The 22,285-nt window shown below is 37.6% G+C and overlaps 1 protein-coding gene across 9 annotated transcripts in view; it reads left to right on the top strand.

Annotated features, from left to right (window-relative positions):
- Positions 1-22,285, top strand: part of TFDP2 (transcription factor Dp-2) — a 207,217-nt gene that overhangs the window by 41,922 nt on the left and 143,010 nt on the right. For 7 of the 9 annotated variants that reach the window (XM_063602581.1, XM_055110566.2, XM_055110570.2 and 4 more), the window contains exons 2-3: positions 8,041-8,147; positions 16,765-16,831. In XM_063602581.1, the coding sequence (XP_063458651.1) occupies positions 8,133-8,147; positions 16,765-16,831 (82 nt within the window). In that variant the 5' untranslated portion in view covers positions 8,041-8,132. Of the gene's footprint in view, positions 1-8,040; positions 8,148-16,764; positions 16,832-22,285 lie in introns of those variants that run through there. The other 2 variants (XM_055110571.2, XM_063602588.1) reach the window with 1 other exon arrangement.

Here is a 22,285-nt window from a genome sequence, read left to right as displayed (position 1 = left end):
TAAAAATAAGTCTCTTTTTCTGTTTAACGTGTAAAATGCCAATGGTTCTAGGAAGAACAGCTTTTAGTAAATAAAAGTGTTTTTTTTTAGAAAAATTCTTGCGTACTATATTTTTCTGCTAAAAATTAATGTAACTAATTGTGCTCTATTATAACTTTTTAAAAATTAACGAATACAAATAAAATGCTGGTCCCAGGACGCTTTTTGTTCATGAAAGAAAAATGACATTCAAAACACTATGTAGCTGGCCAGGTGCAGTGGCTCATGCCTGTAATCCCAGCACTTTGGGAGGCCGAGGCGGGCGGATCACCTGAGTTTGCTAGTTTGAGACCAGCCTGACCAACATGGTGAAACACCATCTCTACTAAAAATACAAAATTAGCCAGGGGTGGTGGCGCATGCCTTTAACCCCAGCTACTTGGGAGGCTGAGGCAGGAGGATCGCTTGAACCCAGGGGCCAGAGGTTTCACTGAGCCGAGATCGCACCGTTGCCTTCTAGCCTGGGTGACAGCGAGACTCCATCTCAAAAAAAAAAAAAAAATGTAGCTTACTGACATTTCAGATATGTGGTGTGTTAAATGTCTGCATGGCCTTTCATTTTCTGCTGCCAAGTCATACTGAATGGGATTCTTGTACATTTTTAAAGGATGAAAATAAATAAAATACTGAGTCTATAATTCATTTAACAAATATTTCTTGAGCTTCAACCATATGCCAGGCATTTGATATGTAAGGGTGAACAAAATGCACAGGGTTCCTGTGCTCAAGGAATTTATACTTTAGTTGGCAGAGACAGACCACAATCTGATTATCACAGAAATAAGTAGATAATGGCAACCCAGTGTGTACTATTAAAGGAGAAAGTAGGAGAGCAATAGGTTGATACCCCTGACCTAGACTGGGTAGTAGAAAACAGATGTTTTTCCCGGAGGAAGTGACACTTGAGAAAGGATCTAAAGGAAGATGAGTTTGTCAGGTAAAGGTTCCAGACAGAAGGAACAGCATGTACAGAGGCCTTTGAGGCGGGAGGAGCACGTTTTTGAACTTACAGAAGCCAATGGAACTGGATCAGAAAAGAGGTGTGGGAAAGGAGTTTAACAGAGCTGGAGAGGTAGGCATGTACCACATCAGCATGCTAGACAACATTAAAGATTTGAGTCATTAAAATGTCATTACTGTCACCAGTTTAGATTATGAAATCTAAATATCTGTCAGTAGAGGCTAGTGAAATAAATCACAGTATAACGATGTAAAGGAATACTGTGTAGCTGTGAAAAAAGTGAATGAGGAAATTTACAACTGTCAAGTTGAAATATAGAGACAAATCTCTGAGATTAAAATATTTTATTTGAGAAGAAAATTGCAGGCCGGGCATGGTGGCTCATGCCTGTAATCCTAGCACTTTGGGAGGCCGAGGTGGGCGGGTCACTTGAGGTCAGGAGTTTGAAACCAGCCTGACCAACATGGTGAAACCCCGCCTCTACTAAAAATAAAAAAATTAGCCATGCGTGGTGGCAGGCTCCTGTAATCCTAGCTACTTGGGAGGCTGAGGCAGGAGAATCGCTTGAACCTGAGAGGGAGAGGTTGCAGTGAGCCAAGATCACACCACTGCAGTCCAGCCTGGGTGACAGAGCCAGACTCTGTCTCAAAAAAAAAAAAAAAAAAAAAAAAAAGAGAAAGGCAATTTGGGAAATACAGACCATGTGGTCTTGGCTGTCTGAAGAACAAAGAGGTTAGAGGTTTTATAAAAAGGAGAAATGTTACGTATCACTCTTCAAGAAAGCTCATTGGCACTAGTAAGGTTTTGGGGAGCTGGCAAGCTCTGACTGGCATGTAATCAACTTTCACACAACCTACTCAAAAAATAAAAATTCAATTTAATATTGAAATTTCAAAAAATGGAATTGAAAAGGAGAAAAATTCTATGTCATATGTATATGTCCTATATGAGATTTTAAAGGATTCTTTCAGCATAGTAGGTTATCATTTTCTCTGAATTTATTGTAATAATAATTATATATCATTTTGTTATAATATCTTGAGAATATATTTATTATATCTCAAGTCAGATATATTTTGTAAAGTATTATAGTAGTTAAGAACACTTTTGCTGGTGTGAGATCCTGAGTTCATATTCTGGCACTGTAATTTGTACAGTTGGTTAACTGGGAAAATTGCTTGAACTCTCTAAAACTGTTTTGTCATCTGTAAAATGAAAATAATAATATTTATCTGATAAAGTTGTGGTGCGAATGATATGATATACATGTGAAGCACTTGAGAGAATGCCTAGATATGCTGTTCACGTAAGAAAAAGTTACATATTATCCCTTTCTATGAAAATATCTTCTAGGGCCGGGTGCGGTGGCTCACACCTGTAATCCCAGCACTTTGGGAGGCTGAGGCGGGTGGATCATGAGGTCAGGAGTTCAAGACCAGCGTGGCCAACATGGTAAAACCCCGTCTCTACTAAAAATACAAAAAAATTAGCCAGACGTGGTGGCACGCGCCTGTAATTCCAGCTACTTGGGAGGCTGAGGCAGGAGGATTGCTTGAACCCAGGAGGTAGAGGTTGCAGTGAGCTGAGATTGAGCAACTGCACTCCAGCCTGGGTGACAGAGCAAGACTCCATCTCGAAAAAAAAAAAAAAGAAAAGAAAAAAAAGAAAATATCTTCTAATTAATACCACATCTCAAAAGTTTGAATGCACAGAGAGAATACTGAAAGGATTTATGCCAATAAGTTATTGTAGTTGCTTCTGACAAGTAGGATTATGGCTGATATTTGTTTCTTGCTTTTTGTTTTGTGTATTTTCTAAATTTTGAGTCATGAGCATGTATTTAAAATTAGTAACATCTGCCATTTAAATATGCTACCTTTCCTATTAATTTTTAGTAGCAGCTTTTTTGGCGGTGTTAGAAAGTCTACACATCCTGATTCAAATTATGTTACTGCTTGATTCTACAAATTTATCCATAACTTTGTGCTTTCTTCCTTGTATTTTGATTAATTTTAAAAGGCTTTGTGGCTGGAGCTGCTAAATTGTGATTGGAATGGGAAAGGGCTTGCATTTTGAGACCATCTGTGGGAGTTGCATTGTCTGAAACTGACGAGATCATGGCAGATGGCGAGGTCAAAAGATTGACTTTTTGAGCTTGACATAATGTGTTCATGAAGCTGGAAGAAGAAATCCAACTTATTTTTTTAACTAACAGAAGAGCTTGGTGACAGGAAGAAGTGTGCAATTGTTGAGTCTGGATAAAACATAATGCATCAGTGCACATGACTGGTTTATCTCTGAGAATCATCCATACTGCCAAAGATGGCAACTTCTTGAACCTTTCTGTGCCAAATTTATTTAATTTCTAGACACTTTGGAAAGTTTAAGTCATACAATGCAAATAATTTATAGATTAAAGACAATGTCAAAAAAGACAAAAACTTTAAAACTATTTAGAAATGTGTATTTTAAAATTAAAATGCTATAAAGTATCACTCAAAGCCAATAGAGCATACTTAATTTTTAATTGAATGAAGAAAGTCTCTATCACAATCCCATTTGTTTTTACAATGTCTATCTTAATGTAACTTTATTTCTTTAAAATTACATTTGAACGTTTGGTGATTACAGTCTTTCTCATCTACTAGGCTGTCTTCATTGCCTGAGATAGTGCCATGCACATAGTGACTGTTCAGTATTTGCTGGATGAGTAATGAATGAATGAAGTTATTGCCTACTATTGTTAATTTTAGAAGAGTTTTTTTTTTTAACCACAATTAAACAGGTTTTTTTTCTATTTTGAAACTGGGTTTATGTTATGGTATTTTTCACTTCTACCATGTGGGAATTATGTATTATTTATTTTAGAGAAGGAAGCCTTAATTTGTCATGAGAAATCAATGAACAGATTTTTTTCCCCCTCTTAACATTGAATGCTTACCTTATGCTAGGCAGTGTCTTAGTAATTTTACATGTATTGACTCATTTAATTAAGTGGCTGACTCTTACTATTTTAGAGATGAAGAAATTGAGACACAGAGATGTTAAGGTAAATTTGCTTAAGAAATCCATGCGCTTTGGCTTTATTTCAAACATTTATTATTTAGGTAATACTTAGAGATTCCAGTTTGTGCTGTACTCTGGTGTGGAGAGTCAAAGGAATACCAAACAAAATTGTACTTTGTTCTGTGAAGCTCATTAATGTGGCTATTTTTATTGGTAACCTCTTACTATATTGTGCTGAAATAGTAATACTCTGTTAATTTCATTTTATTTGCGTGAATAATACAGTGACCCTCATTAGCCCAGCCCTTAGGAAATATAACATCATTGAGTACTGAATTCAGAAATGGAGCAGATGCCCGGAGACAAGCAGCTCTGGCCATCACAACTATGCTCTGGGCACAAAAAAACATAAAGGGTGGGGAAAAAAGGACACCTACTAGTTGAATCTGGTTGCCCACACCAACAATGTCTGCTTATATTTCATTGGCCAGAATTATGTTATCTGTGATATGGTTAGCCCATCTGAGAGGAAGGTTGACGATGTAGTATTTGTAGTTGGGGGCACATTGCCACTTCAGCTTGTAAGGAAGAAGAGGAAAATGATATTGGGTAGCAATAGTATATGCTTTGGAAATATAGAGGGTTTCTAAAATGTAACATGTTCAAACCATTTGATGGAAAAGACTTAGTAGTTTTTTTGTTACAACTGTATTTCAGCAGGTCATGAGATAGTCTTAAATTTGTTAAAATTGAACTTTTTTGTTGTTAGGAGTGTTCAGAATGTGTATAAACTGGAGGGCGTATAAACTCCTAACATAACTCTGAAACATTCAGTGTATCAGTTTTTCAGATGAAGACATGGAGGCTCTAAGAGGTTAGGTTACTTGTTCAGGATCACACAACTAAGTATCAGAGCTGAGACGGAGCCAAAGTCCATACTCTTTCCACTCTACTGCACTGCTGCTTTATTTATTAGACGCTGACTTCAAGCAGGACACTTACAACCAGGCTGTTAATTTGTTGATTTTTTTTCTATTTCATTAATTTATGCTCTTTGTTTCTTTTCATATTTCTTTGAGTTCTCACTGTTCTTTTACGTATTTAAATTGATTGATGGCTTAATGAATAAAAAGAAATATAAATATACCCTAGTACTAGTTCTGCTGGATTTTATAAGTTTTTAAAATTTTCATTGTCATTTCTTTCTGAATATTTTATTTTTTAATTGTTATTCTAGTTCTAAATATTTCACATTCATGGAGTGTTTAATAATATAGCTAAATATATGACTTTTAACTTTCTAAAAAATAGTTGATTCCTAATTTAATTGCATTGCAGTCAGAGACCATAATCTGTGTAATATTTCCTCTCTGAAATTTTTGCTTCCCTTTGGTGATAGCATATATGGACAAATTTTATAAATTTGTGCCTAAAGAGATGTTTCAGATCTGTTAGATACAGAATTCTGTATAGATCTGTTAGATCAAGCTTGGTTGAAATATTAATCTTCAAAATGCAATACTTATGTTTTAACTTTTAATTATTAGTTTGAATATGCCAGGTAGTCTGTTGAATGGGATATCAGGAACTTGTGCTTTATTATTTATCTTACATTTAAATTTATATCACTATAGAGGACGTAAGAAATAATTGATAAATGTAGAACAGATATAGCATAGGAACTTTATTTTTAGATTAGGTCATAATAGACATTGTACAACTACTGTAAGCAAAACTTGTAATTGTGGTTCAGGTTTTACTTCGATTTTTAAATTTATGCTTTATCATTGAAAAATTACAAATTCAGTGTTTTATTGAAAAACAAAAGAAAGGAGGGGGGAGCATCAGGACAAATAGCTAATGCATGTGGAGCTTAAAACCTAGGTGACGGGTTGATAGGTACAGCAAATCACCATGGCACACGTATACCTATGTATACCTATGTAACAAAACTGCATGTTCTGCACATGAAAAAACAGAAAAAAAACCTTGCTTTTCTTCTACAAAATTTTACTTGTAGATTCAAATTCTAACATATAAGGCAGCCATTTGAAGCCCCCATTTCTTTGAACACCCATTATTTATGATCTTTTCAAAGTTAAGTTTTACTTTATCCTTCCCCTTGAGTGTCTTATTAAAGTTTAATTTTGAGATAATTTTAAAATAAGAGAAAAGTTACAAAAATAGATCAAAGAACTCCCAGATGCCTTTCACCCAGATTCACCAGTTGTAACCATTTTGTCACATATTCTTTATTATTCTTTCTCTGTATAGTGAGACCCTATTTTGTCATCATTTGAGAGTAAGTTGCCACCATTATACCCCTCCACTCCTAAATATTTTAGTGTATTTTTTATAAGAAAAAGGACACTCAATTATAGAAAACTCCATAGTTTTTGGAATCCAAAAAGATGTGAGGAAAAGAAAACTCCAAGTTCATTGATCAAAGTCAGGAAATGTAACATTGAAACAATACTATTATCCAGTCTGTAGATCTAATCTCCAATTACCCAAATAATGGTCTTCACAGCATTTTTTTTTTTTTCTAGTTCAGTGTCCTGACCAAGATCACAGGTTGAATTCAGTTTTCATATGTTTTTAGTCTTTTTTAAAATTTTTTATTTATTTAATTTTTTTTGAGAAGGAGTCTCTTTCTGTTTCCCAGGCTGGAGTGCAGTGGCGCGTTCTCGGCTCACTACAACCTCCACCTCCTGAGTTCAAGCAATTCTCCTGCCTCAACCTCCCAAGTAGCCAGGACTACAGGCATGCACCACCACACCCAGCTAATTTTTTTGTATTTTTAGTAGAGAAGGGGTTTCGCCATGTTGGCCAGGCTGGTCTCGAGCTCCTGACCTCAGGTGATCCACTCGCCTCAGCCTCCCAAAGTGCTGGGATTACAGGCGTGAGCCACTGCGCCCAGCAGTTTTTAGTCTTTTTAAATCTGGAAAGTTTCTCAGCCTTTCTTTGCCATTCATGACACTAACATTTTTTGAAGAATTCAGGCCATTATTTTGTAGAATGCCTCTCAATTTGGATTTCTCTGATATTTCCTCATGATTAAATTTAGATTTTGCGTATTGGGCAAACGTACCTCAGAATTCATGCTGTATCCATCTCAGTGCGCTTGAAGAGACACATGTTGGCTTGCCCCATTATTGGTAATCATTTGGTAACTTTGATCACTTGGCTAAAGTGATTTATGCCATATTTCTTTCACTGGAAAATTTGAATTAGTAGGTATTTTGTAGGGAGATATTTCAGTGCTATGGAAATATCCTATTTTTCACCATATTTTCACTGACTAGTTTTACTGTGTATTAATTATTCTTCTCTTATTAGTTATGATGGTTCCAAAATGGAAGTTTTACTAACTGTATCACTCATTTATATTTATTAGTTGGCGTTCTACTGCAAAGAATTTCTCATCTCCCCCTTTAGCCCCAGTAATCCTGGATTATTATTTTATTCAATGGGTTTATAATCTGTTACTATCATTATGTACTTTGGTGTTCAGTTGTTGAAAATTGTCCAGCTGTAGGCTCTATTCAATGGGTTTATAATCTGTTACTATCAGTATGTACTTTGGTGTTCAGTTGTTGAAAATTGTCCAGCTGTAGGCTCTTTAAGCTGATTTCTGTGTACTTTTGACATGTCTCCATCATTTTTTGAGCCCTTCCTTACTTTAGGCACAATAAGATGTTCTAGGTTTATCTTGTACTAGAATCAGCCATTTCTCCAAGAAGCCCTGGTGTTTCTTTCAGTGGATTTTCTAAAGCAGCATAGCCTAATACCATTTCAAAGCCCAGGCTCCATCACTTGTGAACTGAGTTGACATGGTCAAATTAGTTAACCTTTCTAAGCCCTAGTTTTTATTTGGAAAATGGGGATTAAGATGGTACAAACCTCATAGTGTTGTTGTGAAGATTAATTTAGACAGTTCACTTTGATAACAATGCATGTCACATAGTAAATATGACATAAATGTTGCCTATTATTATTATTACATTACTATTCCCTCTGTTTTCCTTTAACAGGTTGTTCTTTTAAAGAATTATTGAAGACGAAGGTTTTTTTCTTTTTATTTTTTTAATGGCTTTACAGAATCTTAAATAGAATACAGTTTGACATGACGGCAAAAAATGTAAGTATTTGTAAATTTTTTAATGTAAGTATTGTTTAAAGTGAGCTGTGCTTTTTCCTACATATTTTCTCACCATTCTGGTTAATCAGATTTAATTTACTTGCATGGATTTATAATTGTATTTGTTTATGTTTATGCAGAATATGAGATAAGCTTTAATGCGATTGAATATGGTGCCCTAATGGAGATAGTAGCATTCTTGCAAATTGGCACCAAGTTACTTCTCAACAGCTGCAAATTGCTATCTCCAGAAAGTTTCCCACCCTGCCCTCCTCTTTTGGATATTGTAATAAATTTGTTTTGGTACTTGCTGGAGGGTTACTTGGCCTTTTTGAGCAAATCACTGTTTTCTTTGGCTTAATTTTTTTTTTTTTATTTTTTGGTTACTCAGGGAAATGTATGTGCTCAGATATTGTCTGAAAGTAGCTTGCTACCTTCCATGAGATGGTTCCTGAAGAAACATTAGATTTTAGATGTTTTGGAGAAGTTATTCAAGTTTTTCCCTCTACTTGAGGTGATCATTTCTGAATATATCTCCTTTCAAGTTGTAGGTCACTCTTTATTTATTTATTTATTTGTCACTGTTTATTAATGAGTTTGTTTCCAGTTATGGTAAAGAATTGTGCCTTAAAGAGTACAACATATAGGGGAATTATTTATAAATTGCTTTACTGTTCCAATGTTATATGTATTAAAGTATAATTGCTTTACTGTTCCTATATTATTATGTAGGAATCTTTGACTGGGAATTAAACAAAAAGGGAATTTGTTATAAAGATGCAGGGATGTCTCAAGGAATTTAAGAGTGGGAATTTTATGGGCCCTCAGAAAGATCCAGGCCCAGAAACTAGAAATCCAGCAGGAATTGAAGCAGTATTTGGTTTTCATTTCTCATCTCTCTCAGCTTGTTACTGTGTACCTGCTTCATTTATCCCTCTGTCTGTCTGTCCAAATCATCTTTCTCAGTTCCCCAGCCAGGATGGTGGAACATGGCCCCACTCAGCATTTCCATCTATATGTTAGGGGACCAGCCTGTTCAGAGAGAGGTGTGAAGAAAGGGAAGGAGGCAGGCCAGGCACGGTGGCTCACGCCTGTAATCCCAGCACTTTGGGAGGCCAAGGTGGGCGGATCACCTGAGGTCAGGAGTTCGAGACCAGCCTGGCCAACATGGTGAAATCCCGTCTCTACTAAAAATACAAAAAGTAGCCAGGCGCGGTGACAGACGCCTGTAATTCCAGCTACTCGGGAGGCTGAGGCAGGAGAATCCCTTGAACCTGGGAGGCAGAGGTTGCAGTAAGCTGAGATTACCCCATTGCACTCCAGCCTGGGGGACAAGAGCGAGACTTCGTCTCAAGAAAAAAAAAGGGAAGGAGGTAGCTTGATACATCCTGCCTGCCTTTCTAGTTTCAGACTCCTTAGGAGGAGCCTCTGGCACAGTTAAAGTCTGATGTTGACTAGTGCTTTAGTTAGTTGTGACCAGGAGAAGCAAGTGTTGTTGCATGAAATGGCTGCTGAGGGTCCAGCACAGTGTGTGAGGAAAGATGATAAAGGGTTTCTTGTGAGTCAGACCGATAGTTCTAAATATTGCCCATTATGCAGCCGAACAATAGCATTAACAAACAAATCCTTATTGCATTATGTCTGTTTGCTTATTTTGGGTTATAATTCAGAACATTGCTTTTAACATGCATTGGTAACTAGAAGCAGATACAGATTTTGCTTCATTATCATTTAGGGACAGTCATTAAGATTTATTGAGTCATTAGGATATGAGGGCAGGAAAGAAGTTAGAGACTTCTCAGTATTTGACTTGTGTAACTGGGTAAATGACTGTGCTGTTTAATTAGAAGAGGAATTCTTAGGGAGGTATAGGATATTGTGATGAACTTAAATATTCTGTTTTGAACATACTAAAGTTGAGAAACCTAAAAACTTCCAAGTGGAGATATTGGCTAGGCAATTTGATAAGTGACTCTGGCACTCAGGGGAAAGCTTAGGAATGGAGGTAGAAATTTTTGGGTCATTTCTTTTTTTTTTTTTGAAATGGAGTCTTTCTCTGTTGCCCGGGCTGGAATACAATGGCACAATCTCAGCTCACTGCAACCTCTGCCTCCCAGGTTCAAGTGATTCTCCTGCCTCAGCCTCCCAAGTAGCTGGGGGATTACAGGCATGTGCACCATGCCCGGCTAATTTTGTATTTTTAGTAGAGACGGGGTTTCTCCATGTTGGTCAGGCTGGTCTCAAACTCCCGACCTCAGGTAATCTGCCTGCCTCAGCCTCCCAAAGTGCTGGGATTATAAGTGTGAGCCACCGTGCCTGGCCCGGGTCATTTCATATTAAAATCATTGTAAAGCAATGGGACTACATGTGATCATATAGTGAGTGCATGGATAGCAAATATATAAGGACCAAGGTCTGAGCACAGGGATTCTCCAACAAAAAGATGGAAAGCAAGAGAAGCCATAAAGGACACTCAAAGAATGGGCAAAGACAGGAAGAAAAGAGTTGTCCTGATGATCTGGAGGCCCAGGTGAAGAAAGTGTTTCAAGGGGAAGTGATCAATTGTGTCACATGTTACTGAGAAGTGACTCACAAACACAGAAGAGATTATAGATAGGGAAGAGATTGCCCTCTTACAGAGGCATTACTAACCATGTATTCAAATATGTACATTTTAAATTTTCTCATTTTACATGTCTCTGATGACAACAGTTTTTTTGTGAAGATTTACTTTTGTCTTATCCATGCTTTATTAGGTCTCTTATAGTTGCAAATGATCGAAACCCTATCAAAACAGCTTAACACAAAAAGTGGAATGTATTGACTTATATAATTGAAAAGTCTAGAGGCTGCTTCAAACACATCTAGATTCCAGGGATCAAACTATGATGTCAGGGGTCTGTCTTCTTCCATCTTTAGGCCTTCTGTATGGTGGCATAATGGCTTGCATTGGCCTCATAATACTTGTCTCAGAAGGAGAGAGGGAACTTTTGTTTTTTAAAGAGATGGAGTCTGGCTATGTTGCTCAGGCTGGTCTCAAACCCCTGGCTTCAAGGGATCTGCCTGACTTGGCCTCCCATAGTGCTGGGATTACAGGTGTGAGCCACTGCACCTGGCCCCTTTTTAGTATTTATGTTTCAAAATCTATGGAGAAGTTTGAGTTGACCTTGCTTAAACTCCGTGGAGATGGAAGTGGGATACGGTAAGTGGCCAGGCTTTGAGTCATGAGCCCACTTTGAGCCTCTAAGATTAATTGTCTTACTAGAACTACATGAGATGTAGGATTGATCACTTTGCAAAAGGAAGAGGTGAGGAGCTGGCAACATATTTATTGTATCTGGGGTGAAATTGCTATCAGATAGTATCTAGTATCCAGTAATATTTTTCTAGACCAAAAATGCAGTTGTGTTCTAATTTAAGCAATAATACAGTAAATAATTTGAAATATAATTTTTGAAGGTTTTTTTTTTTTTTGCCTTGTCAATGAATCTTTAAGAAAAACATGTAGGCTGTAATACTCATTATGGAAAAATTAGAAAATACAGATAAAGAAAAGAAAAAATAGCCTAGAGACTGTCAGCAAAATTTTGCTTAGGAAGATATCTGATTTGTATACAAATTTGTATATATAGCAATCAAAATGTATAGACATTGGCCCAACGCGATGGCTCACGCCTGTAATCCGAGCACTTTGGGAGGCCAAGGCAGGCGATACTTGAGGTCAGGAGTTCGAGACCAGCCTGGCCAACATGGTAAAACCCCATCTCTACTAAAAATACAAAAATTAGCTGGGCGTGGTGGCAGCGTGCCTGTAATCCCAGCTACTTGGGCCAGAGGGGCTGAGGCAAGATAATCACTTGAACCTGGGAGGCAGAGGTTGCAGTGAGCCGAGATCGTGCCACTACACTCTAGCCTGGGCAATAGGGACTATAAATTGCTGGGTTTATGGACATGAGCCACCGTGCCTGGCTACTATTTAATTTCTGTGATGAATGCATTTTCTTATCTTGATATCTCTGGAACATCATTTTAAGTGTCTATTTTAGTTTAGTTTAGTTTGGGACAGGGTCTTGCTCTGTTGCCCCGGCTGGAGTGCTGTGGCGTGATCATGGCTCACTGCAGCCTCGACCTCCTGGGCTCAAGCGATGCTCCCACCTCAGCCTCTCCAGTAGCGGAACTACAGGCACCTTGCCCACCTAATTTCTTCTTTTCTTTGTAGAGACAGGATCTCACTATGTTCCTTAAGGCTGGTCTCAAACTCTTGGGCTCAAGCAATCTTCCTGCCTTAGCCTCCCTAGGCGCTCCTATTACAGGCATGAGCCATGGTGCCTGGCCTAAGTGGCTATTTTATGTTATTTATTGTATGGATATTACACCAGTTTCCTAATATTGACCATTAAGTTACTTCTGCTTTTTTCCTTTTTGGAACATTTTGTCTGTTTTTGCTCACTCATCATATTATCTCCAGAAGAAAAATTCTATGAAATTACTGAGCCAAAGTGTGTATAATTTTTTAGAGCTTTTGATTCATATTGCTAAGATTGCACAGATTTATATATATACTTGTGGTATATGAAAGTTACATTTCTTTTTATATGTTTATAAATCTTTGCCAATTTAATCAGCAAAAAATGGTGTGCAATTTATTACATTTCTCTGATTACTAGTTAAGTAAACTAACATTCTGTACGTTTATTGGTCATTTGCATTTCTCTTTTGCATATGGTCTGTGTCAGGGTTGAAGTGTTGGAAGCCATTGCCATTTGGATGACAACCCACACTTAAATATTGCTTTGGCATATTAATAGATATATTTTTGCCAAATTAACAGATATATTTACATAATCATTTGACTCGATCCTATGAGCTCTTTAGTTTGTCTTGCACATACGTTCTATCATTCCCATTTTGTAGTGACCGTTCCACGATCACCTTGCCTGTGAAAAGTAGAGCTTAACTGAGCACAGATGATCTTACTCTGAACATTTCAGTAATGTTATGTCAGTCAGAAATGTTGAATATCAATGAAATTACAATATTATTAGTCAATATGATCTGATTCTTAAAAATTGAACTTAAATACTTTGAATTCAGTAAACGCATAGTGACTGGTTATATAGTACACAACACAGCATTGGAATACCCACTATAGTAACCATTTTATATATATGTATCTTATAACATCGTGTTTTATACCTTAAATACAGACAATACAATTTATTCTAAAAAATTGAGAAAAAAGAGAGGAATACTCAGCATATTTTCCTCAGGACATGATTAGGCAAAGAATTTAACATGAAATATGAGTTCACTTTTTTCTCTTGTTCATTGAAAGATAAGTCCTTTTTAAATAGGTAGAATAAGGGAAGAATGGCTAATATTTTAGGATGCTTTCGCTAGCCAACTTTTTCTACTCTCAAATAATACAGTTTTTTTGAATCTTTACAAAGTGTTTATGATAGTAGAAATTAATACGTATTTTGAAGTTTTAATTAAATATATTTTGGTTTTATATATAAGCTTTAAATACAAACACCTCCCCTCCATCTATGAGACTAAGATTAGCATGCAGTATGGACTCACAATTGACTTTTATCTTTTTGGAGTACAATTTGTTGGTTCTTAAGATGCAGGTGTACAACTGCTTAAAAAGTTTCCACATTCGTTGGCTGTTTTACTCTGCAGAAGTTGGATATTAAGAGCAGGTGTTTAAGCATAACGGTAACCCAGTAACTGAACTCTCTATTATGAATATGTGGTTTTAGTTGAGGTTTTTGAGGTTTAGTTGAGGTTGTATAATAACAAAAAGGTATAAACTGATCCTTTTGAAGTTATTATAATACATGTATTTAAATGGTTATATTGTATCAAGCATGGAATTTATGAAAGGCTGTCTTTGCCTTCTTTGCTTTCTTTTTAAAGTAGAACACCAACAAGTTTTGCCTCTGTCATCTTCCTATAGCAGAAAAGTTTAAAAAGGAGGGGGGAGTTATTAGTAATGGCACAATAAACTCTTCAACAAATCAACAAGTTGGATATTTAACATTATTTGTGAGCAACTGAAGAGCCATAACATATAGTTATTTGTTGCAAATTTTGTTGGAAAGTATTGTCTTTATTTCTAACTGAAAAGTGATAAGAAGCTGGACAAAGTTAATTATCTGCACTATTATCTACAAAGAATTAAGAGGCCATTTTCTAGATGACTTAGTCTCAGCTACTGTCATAAAAATTTGATGATGATAGATTCTAGAGATTTGCATCAAAAATCACTTGTTAGGATATGAAAAATATGTAGAAATATTACTGCTAACATACTTCTTGACAGAAAGAAACAGCTATTAGTAGAGCATTTGAAGTCTTAGTAGAGCATTGAATTATCAAATAATGAAATAATTAGCTCTTACATTGATATTATAAACTATCAAATAATTGCTTATGAAAAATATAAATACAGCCAGGCGCGGTGGCTCACGCCTGTAATCCCAGTACTTTGGGAGGCCAAGATGGGTGGATCACTTGAGGACAGGAGTTTGAGACCAGCCTGACCAACATGGTGAAACCCTGTCTCTACTGAAAATACATAATTAGCTGGGCGTGGTGGTGGACACCTGTAATCCCAGCTACTTGGGAGGTTGAGGCAGGAGAATTGCTTGAACCCGGGACGCAGAGGTTACAGTAAGCCGAGATTGTGCCATTGCACTCCAGCCTGAGCAACAAAAACGAAACTCCATCTGAAAAAAAAAAAGAAGAAAAATATAAGTAGTCAGTGTTTAAAACAATAAGTGGATAGTTATAAAGTTATAAAGCTTTGTGTGCTTTAAAATCTTTTCAGATTGCTGGAGATCTGATGTGCTGCACAGTGATGATAATTAATAGTACTGTATTGTGTGCTTGTAATTTGCTAAAAGGATAGATCTTAAATTGAATCTTCGCAACACACATATACACAATAATAGCTATATAGAGGTAATGGATATGTCAGCTTGACTGTGGTGATCATTTTACAATGTATACATATATCAAAACATCAAGATGTACACCTTAAGTGTATGCCATTTTTATATATCAATGATATCTCAGTAAAGGGGTTAAAAAATCCTTTCCATGTGGTAGTATCTTGAAAGTATAGTTTGAGGGCTGGGCGTGGTGACTGATGCCTGTAATCCCAGCACTTTGGGAAGCTACGGTGGGCAGATCACTTGAGGTCAGGAGTTCGAGACCAGCCTGGCCAACATGGTAAAACCCCTTCTCTACTAAAAATACAAAAATTAGCTGGGCGTGGTGGCAGGTGCCTGTAATCCCGGCTACCTGGGAGGCTGAGGCAGGAGAATCACTTGAACCCGGGAGGCGGAGGTTGCAGTGAGCCAAGATGGTGCCATTGCACTCCAGCCTGGGCCACAAGAGTGAAACGCCATCTGGAAAAAAAAAAAAAAAGAATAGTTTGAGGTATCATACCACAAACTTGTGATGTTACAAGTTAGTGTAATGTAACAAAATTGTAATGTTTCAAGGTTACAAATCTTCAATGCTTACAAAAAGTATTTGATAGTAATAATAGAGCCAATTTTTGGATGTTTGCATTCTGCCAAGTTTTCAAAAATTGAGGTTTTTTTTTCCTCCAGGCTTTGTAATATATTTCTGATATTCTGTTTGATGATATTACTGTATTCAGCTCTGTGATGCCAAGTAGTGTAGTGGATATTACCTTAAATGAAATAAATTATCTAAAAGTGAATTCATAAATACTTGCTGTGGGTAGTCCCTCAAGTATAATACTGACAGTAACGTATGCTGACATGGATTGAGCAGTATGTGCCAAATCCTGTGCTATATGCTTTACATGAATTATCTCATTTAGTCTTTATAACAACCTGAATTGCTAAGTACTGGTATCACCCTCCAATTTACAGATGAGGAAATGCATGACTTGACCAAGGCCAAACCCCTAGTAGGCTTGATGGTCCAGAATATGAATCCAAGCAGTTGGACTTAAGGCCAATGTATTTTACTTCTGCATTGTGGTGTTAATGGTCTTTATTTGATTCCTCACATGTCATAGTATTGAAAGCATTTTAGATAGTGATTAAGAATAGTACAAATTAAGGGCAACAGTGGGGATGGAATTTTGAAATATCTATTGGCAACTTCATGGCTGCCACATTACTTACTTGCTTTCAAAGAACTGTCAGTAAAATCTGTAAAATCTCAGTTCTGCTCATAAGTAATAGTATTTCATTAATTTTTATCTTAAGCTGGACAATTCATATTCCCCTCACCTTTTTTTTTTTTTTGAGACAGGGTCTCACTCTGTCATCCAGGCTGGAGTGCAGGGGCATGATCTCAGCTCACTGCAACACCTCTGCCTCCCAGGCTCAAGCAATCCTCCGACCTCAGCCTCCCAAGTAGTTGGGACTACAGGCAATATTTTTCCCCTTTTAAATAATATGTCAACATTTCATTTTAAAATAATACTCCTGTGGTTAATATAATTAATTCATTTGATGTGGCTATATATATTTGATATGGACGTCTGATGGAAGATATAAAATAGCTTGTTAAGTGAACACATACTACTTAATATTCTATTTTTAAATTTTTAAACGGTTTTATTCAGGTTGGTTTGACTTCCACAAATGCAGAAGTAAGAGGATTTATAGATCAGAATCTCAGTCCAACAAAAGGTAAGGATTATTGAATAAAATTTTTCTGAATTAAGTTAGTTTTATTGCATTTGTTTTGTAAAATATGCAGCTACATGAATTACTTTATGTATAATAATTTTATGATATTAGCACGTTGTTCCATGCCACATAACTTGTGCTGTATGAAAGTCATTTACCTCTGACAGACGGAGGATTTTTGTGTGTGATTTTTCTCTTTCCTAAGAGATCTCTAAGATCCCTTATCAATGATCTTATTACAATTGAAACTGTTCAGACCACTTTTTTCTTGATTTTCTTGTTTGACAATCCTACTTTCAAATGGTTTAAGTTGTAAGGAAGTACAGTAGAGAAAATACATATATATATGTTTTGTATATTTTATATACATGTGTATGTGTGTATTTCTTTGACTAATATATGTCTTACTGGAAGAATGCTTATATCAGAAATCTGGCCCACTGGCTTGGTGCAGTGGCTCACACCTGTAATCCCAGCACTTTGGGAGGCCGAGGTGGGTGGATCACTTGAGCCCAGGAGTTTGAGACCAGCCTGGGTAACATAGTGAGACTCTGTCTTTACAAAAACTTAGCCGGGCATGGTGGTGTGTACCTGTAGTCCCAGCTATTCAGGAGGCCAGTGTAGGAGGATTGCTTGAGCCTGGAAGGTTGAGGCTGCAGTGAGCCATAATCATGCCACTGTACTCCAGCCTGGGTGACAGAATGAGACCTTGTCTCAAAAAAAAAAAAAAAGTATTCTGACCCACCAGTACAAGAACTTACACAGGAACCAGCAGTATCTTTCAATATGTCTCCTTGAACAATATCTTGTGGTATATAGAGATACATGCTGAAATGTCTACGGATGAAATTATATGATGTCTGGAATTGGCTTCAAAATAATCCACTAGGAGAAGGAGGGTAAAGTGGGTGGTATTATAGATAAAACAATATTGTCTTAAGTTGATTATTTGTTTAAGTTAGGTAATATTTCTGTGGGGTTTCATTATTCCTTTCCTTTCTCTTTTGTGTATATTTGAAATTTTTCATTATAAACTGTAGGAAAAAGATCTATTACAATATAAATAGCTATGAGAGAAACATCAGCTTCCTTAAAGGGTTTATGTCTAAGGTGGGAGACGTACTCTAGAGCAGAGGTTCCCAATTCCCAGGCTGTGAGTTCATGGCCTGTTAGGAACCAGGCTGCATAGCAGAAGGTGAGCGGCCAGCAAGTGAGCATTAGATTCTCATAGGAGGGCGAACCCTATTGTGAACTGCACATGGGAGGGATCTGGGTTGTGCAGTCCTTAAGAGAATTTAATGCCTGATTATCTGAGGTGGAACAGTTTCATCCTGAAACCATCCATCTCTCTCCACCCCCGTCCATGGAAAAATTGTCTTCCACGAAACTGGTCTCTGGTACCAAAAAAGGTTGGGGACCACTGTTCTAGAGAGCAGGCTAGAGACATCTATATTCCAATATAAAAATGTCTAGCTTAATTTTTTTTTTTTTTTTTTTTTTTTGGTGGCAGAGTCTCACTCTGTTGCCCAGGCTGGAGTGCAGTGGCATGATCTTGGCTCACTGCAACCTCCACTTCCCGGGTTCAAGTGATTCTCCTTCCTCAGCCTCCCAAGTAGATGGGATTACAGGCACATGCCACAATGCCCGGCTACTTTTTGTATTTTTGGTAGAGACAGGGTTTCCAGGGTTTCACCTTGTTGGCCAGGTTTAAGCCACCACACCTGGCCTAGCTTAATAATAATAATAGTCCGTGGGAATGATTCTGAGAGTTAAGGTATGTATTATGAGGCCATTTAAGAGATACTTTAAGCCTCAATGCTCCTCATTTTTTTTCCCACATGACAACATTCATAGAAAATGATAACATTTGTGGGATGCACTAGGGCTAAACAAAAAGGCTGCTTAAGGTCAGGATTAAGCTACCTAGAAGCTTCAGCTGCCCAAGGCCACTCCAGACTGCCGTGAGGGCTGAGGGACTCCATTCTTTTGTATACCCATAGCTTATTCACAACACGTAACTGGGAATCTCTGCTCTAATAAAACGTAGTAATCAGGTCAGGGGAAGGAAGTGGGAACAACAAGCTTGGTAGACATGGAAGACTATGATATTGAGTATTGCAATAATGAGAATAATGGAATGATGCAGCAACCTTGAAAATAAAGAGAGGATAGCAAGTCATAAAGGGGAAAAGTGACACGGAAAAATGCTTTTGGCTGGGCATGGTCGCTCACACCTGTAATCCCAGCACTTTGGGGGGCCAAGGTGGGTGGATCACCTGAGGTAAGGAGTTTGAGACCAGCCTGAGCAACATGGTGAAACCCTGTCTCTACTAAAAGTACAAATATTAGCCAGGTGTGGTGGCAGGTGTCTGTAATCCCAGCTACTGTGGAGGCTGAGGCAAGAGAATCACTTGAACCCAGGAGGCGGAGGCTGCAGTGAGCTGAGATCACGCCATTGCACTCCAGCCTGGGCAACAGAATGACAGTCTGTCTCCAAAAAAAAAAAGAAAGAAAAGAAAGAAAGAAAAATGCTTCCAAAAGACAGAAGACAAAGAAAGAGAATGGGGGTTTAGGTGAGAAAGATTGTCTTTGATGGTAGAATAGGCATCTGAAGGGTAAGTACTAGTATAAATGTTAGCCCTGGACAGATGTTAACACCAGTAAAGTTTAGTTACAGAGTAAAACCTCAGTTTGTTTAACTTTATAGAACAAATGGAGAGGAAGACAGAGAATCATTTAAGAGTGGACTAGAGAGATCAGATTTTGAAATAGCTATGTGCATGTGTTTGTTTTTGAGACAGGGTTTTGCTATGCCCAGGGTGGTTTTGAACTCCTGGAGTTCAAACCTCTGGAGTAGCTGAGACTACAGGCATGTGTCACTGCACCTGGCTGAAATAATTATATGTTTTAAAAGAAAACTGTTGCTCTTTGAGCTGTTAGCTAGTAACAGCAGAAGGAACTTCACATTAAGTGAACCAACAAGATTTGGAAGAGATTTCTTTTAAATATTTTTTAATTGGTAAAATTCAGTTAATATTTGTTACAGGCCCAAGATGAGAGTTGTATTGGAAGTGAGATGTAGAAAAGTATTTTTCTTAATTGAAATGATGATGTAGCAATGATATTATAGAAACTTTTGAAAAATAGAAAAAAAATTCTGCCTTTCTAATACAACCTTTTTTGTAATTTTTCATAATTATTTATATAACTATGTTTTAAAGTTATAAAACTGGTATATATTATAGTTGTCTATTTTCCTTTTTTGACTGAATCTAAAAAACACACTTTCCATGTTTTGACATTTATAAATACCTTTCTTAGAGCTTCATACTGTTTCATTGTGCTTATGAGTAATGATTTATTAAACATTTTTTCATTTCCTTATTGTTGGATATTTGTCTTTTTTGTTGGTTATATATGATGCATATATATTTCTATATATGATATAAACCTATGATGTTGGACTTCATAATGAATCTTTAATCAGCTAAGTTTTTGTTTATTTATTAAGATAAGTACTCAGAAGGGCAGTTACTGGGTCACTCCCCTGCCTAATTAAACCCTTTTAAGCAACTTCCTATTTAAATTAAAATAAAATCCCAAATCCCTTACCTGTAACACCCTGAAGTTAGGTCCTGAAGTTAGGTTCATTTTTTTCCTACGATTTTTCCTCTGTGTTCTTCACATATGACAATTTTCATTAATCTGTCTTCAAGTTAGCTTATTTTTTTTCAGTTATCACTATTCTATTAATCCTAGCCAGTGATTTTTTTTTTCAGACATTGCATTTTTCAGTTCGAGAATTTCCATTGGGTTCTTTATGTTTTTTTTTTTCTACTGAGGAGAGAGGGTGAAAGCACAAATGCAAGAGCATTGACAAAGAAATTGTAGAATGTTAGAGCAGCACTGAACTCAATTGAGGTTAAAGATCTTAAACCCTGCTGGACGCAGTGACTCACGCCTGTAATCCCAGCATTTTGAGAGGCTGAGGGGGGTGGAACACCTGAGGTCAGGAGTTTGAGACCAGCCTTACCAACATGGTGAAACCCTGTCTCTACTAAAAAATACAAAAATTAGCTGGGCATGATGGCGGGCACCTGTAATCCCAGCTGCTTGGGAGGCTGAGGCAGGAGAATCACTTGAACCAGGGAGGCAGAGGTTGCAGTGAGCCAAGATCACGTCATTGCACTCCAGCCTGGGTGACAGAGCAAGACTCCGTCAAAAAAAAAAAAAAGGATATTAAATCCAGGAGGTCGACTACTTTTGTCCAGCAGCACTAATAAGAAAGATAGCTGGTCTGGGCACAGTAGCTCATGCCTATGATCCCAGCACCCTGGGAGACTGAGGTGGAAGGATTTCCTGAGTCCAGGAATTTGAGGCTGCAGTGAGCTATGATTGCACAACTGCATTCCAGCCTGGGTGACAGAGCATGACCCTGTCTCAAAAAAAAAAAAAAAGAAAAAAAAAGACCTGGCGTGGTGGCTCACACCTATAATTCCAGCACTTTGGGAAGCCAAGGCATGCGGATCTCTTGAGCCCAGGAGTTCGAGCCCCCAGCCTAGCCAGCATGGTGAAACCCTGTCTCTACTAAAAATACAGAAATTAGCCAGGTGTGGTGGTGCATGCCTGTAATCCCAGCTACTCGGGTGGCAGAGACACAAGAATCACCTGAACCCGGGAGGTGGAGGTTGCAGTGCGTCAAGATCACGCCACCGCACTCCAGCCTGGGGGACAGAGTGAAACTCTGTCTCAAAAAAAAGAGAAAAAAGGAAAAAAAAAGATAGCTGGACTGCTCCAGGGTTGCGTTATATCCAGCCAATACTACAGAAGGGAAAACAGTATAGATGTGAGACACATATAAAGATTGTTTTGTGGCAAGAAATGAGACCTGAGAGGTAGGCCACGTTCTTTCATTGATTCAGCAAATATTTATTGAATAGTACTTACTTACTATGTGCCAGGCATTTTTCTAGGTGCTAAGGATAAACAAGGAACAGAACAAAGTCCCTTCCCTCATGGAGCTTACATTCTGGTGAGGAAGATAGATTACAAACACATACACATAAAAAACTGGTTATGTGAAAATCTGTATATCAGGGTATAGGACTGAGGATACAATAGCAAGGAGATTCAGCTTTAGATGGGGTGGGTCAGAGAAGAATGCACTGAGGAAGTAACAATGTAGCAGAGGAGGTGACTACACAGTAGAGACCTAGATAATAAAGTTATTACTCATAATCTGTAATGCTAATTAGACTGCAACTTAATGAATCAGTAAAGAAGTATGCAAAATAGGCTGGGTGCCATGGCTCATGCCTATAATCCCAACACTTTGGGAGGCCAAGGGGGGTGGATTGCTTGAGCTCAGCAGTTCAAGACCAGCCTGGGCAACATGGCAAAACCCCGCCTCTACAAAAATTACAAAAAAATTAGCTGATGTGGTGGCGTGTACCT

This window comes from Pan paniscus, chromosome 2 (genome assembly GCF_029289425.2).
Source record: "Pan paniscus chromosome 2, NHGRI_mPanPan1-v2.0_pri, whole genome shotgun sequence".
In the NCBI taxonomy this organism is placed as follows: Eukaryota; Metazoa; Chordata; class Mammalia; order Primates; family Hominidae; genus Pan; species Pan paniscus.
The sequence above is the reverse complement of the archived record's forward strand: the minus strand, read 5'-3'. Positions and strand labels throughout refer to the sequence as shown.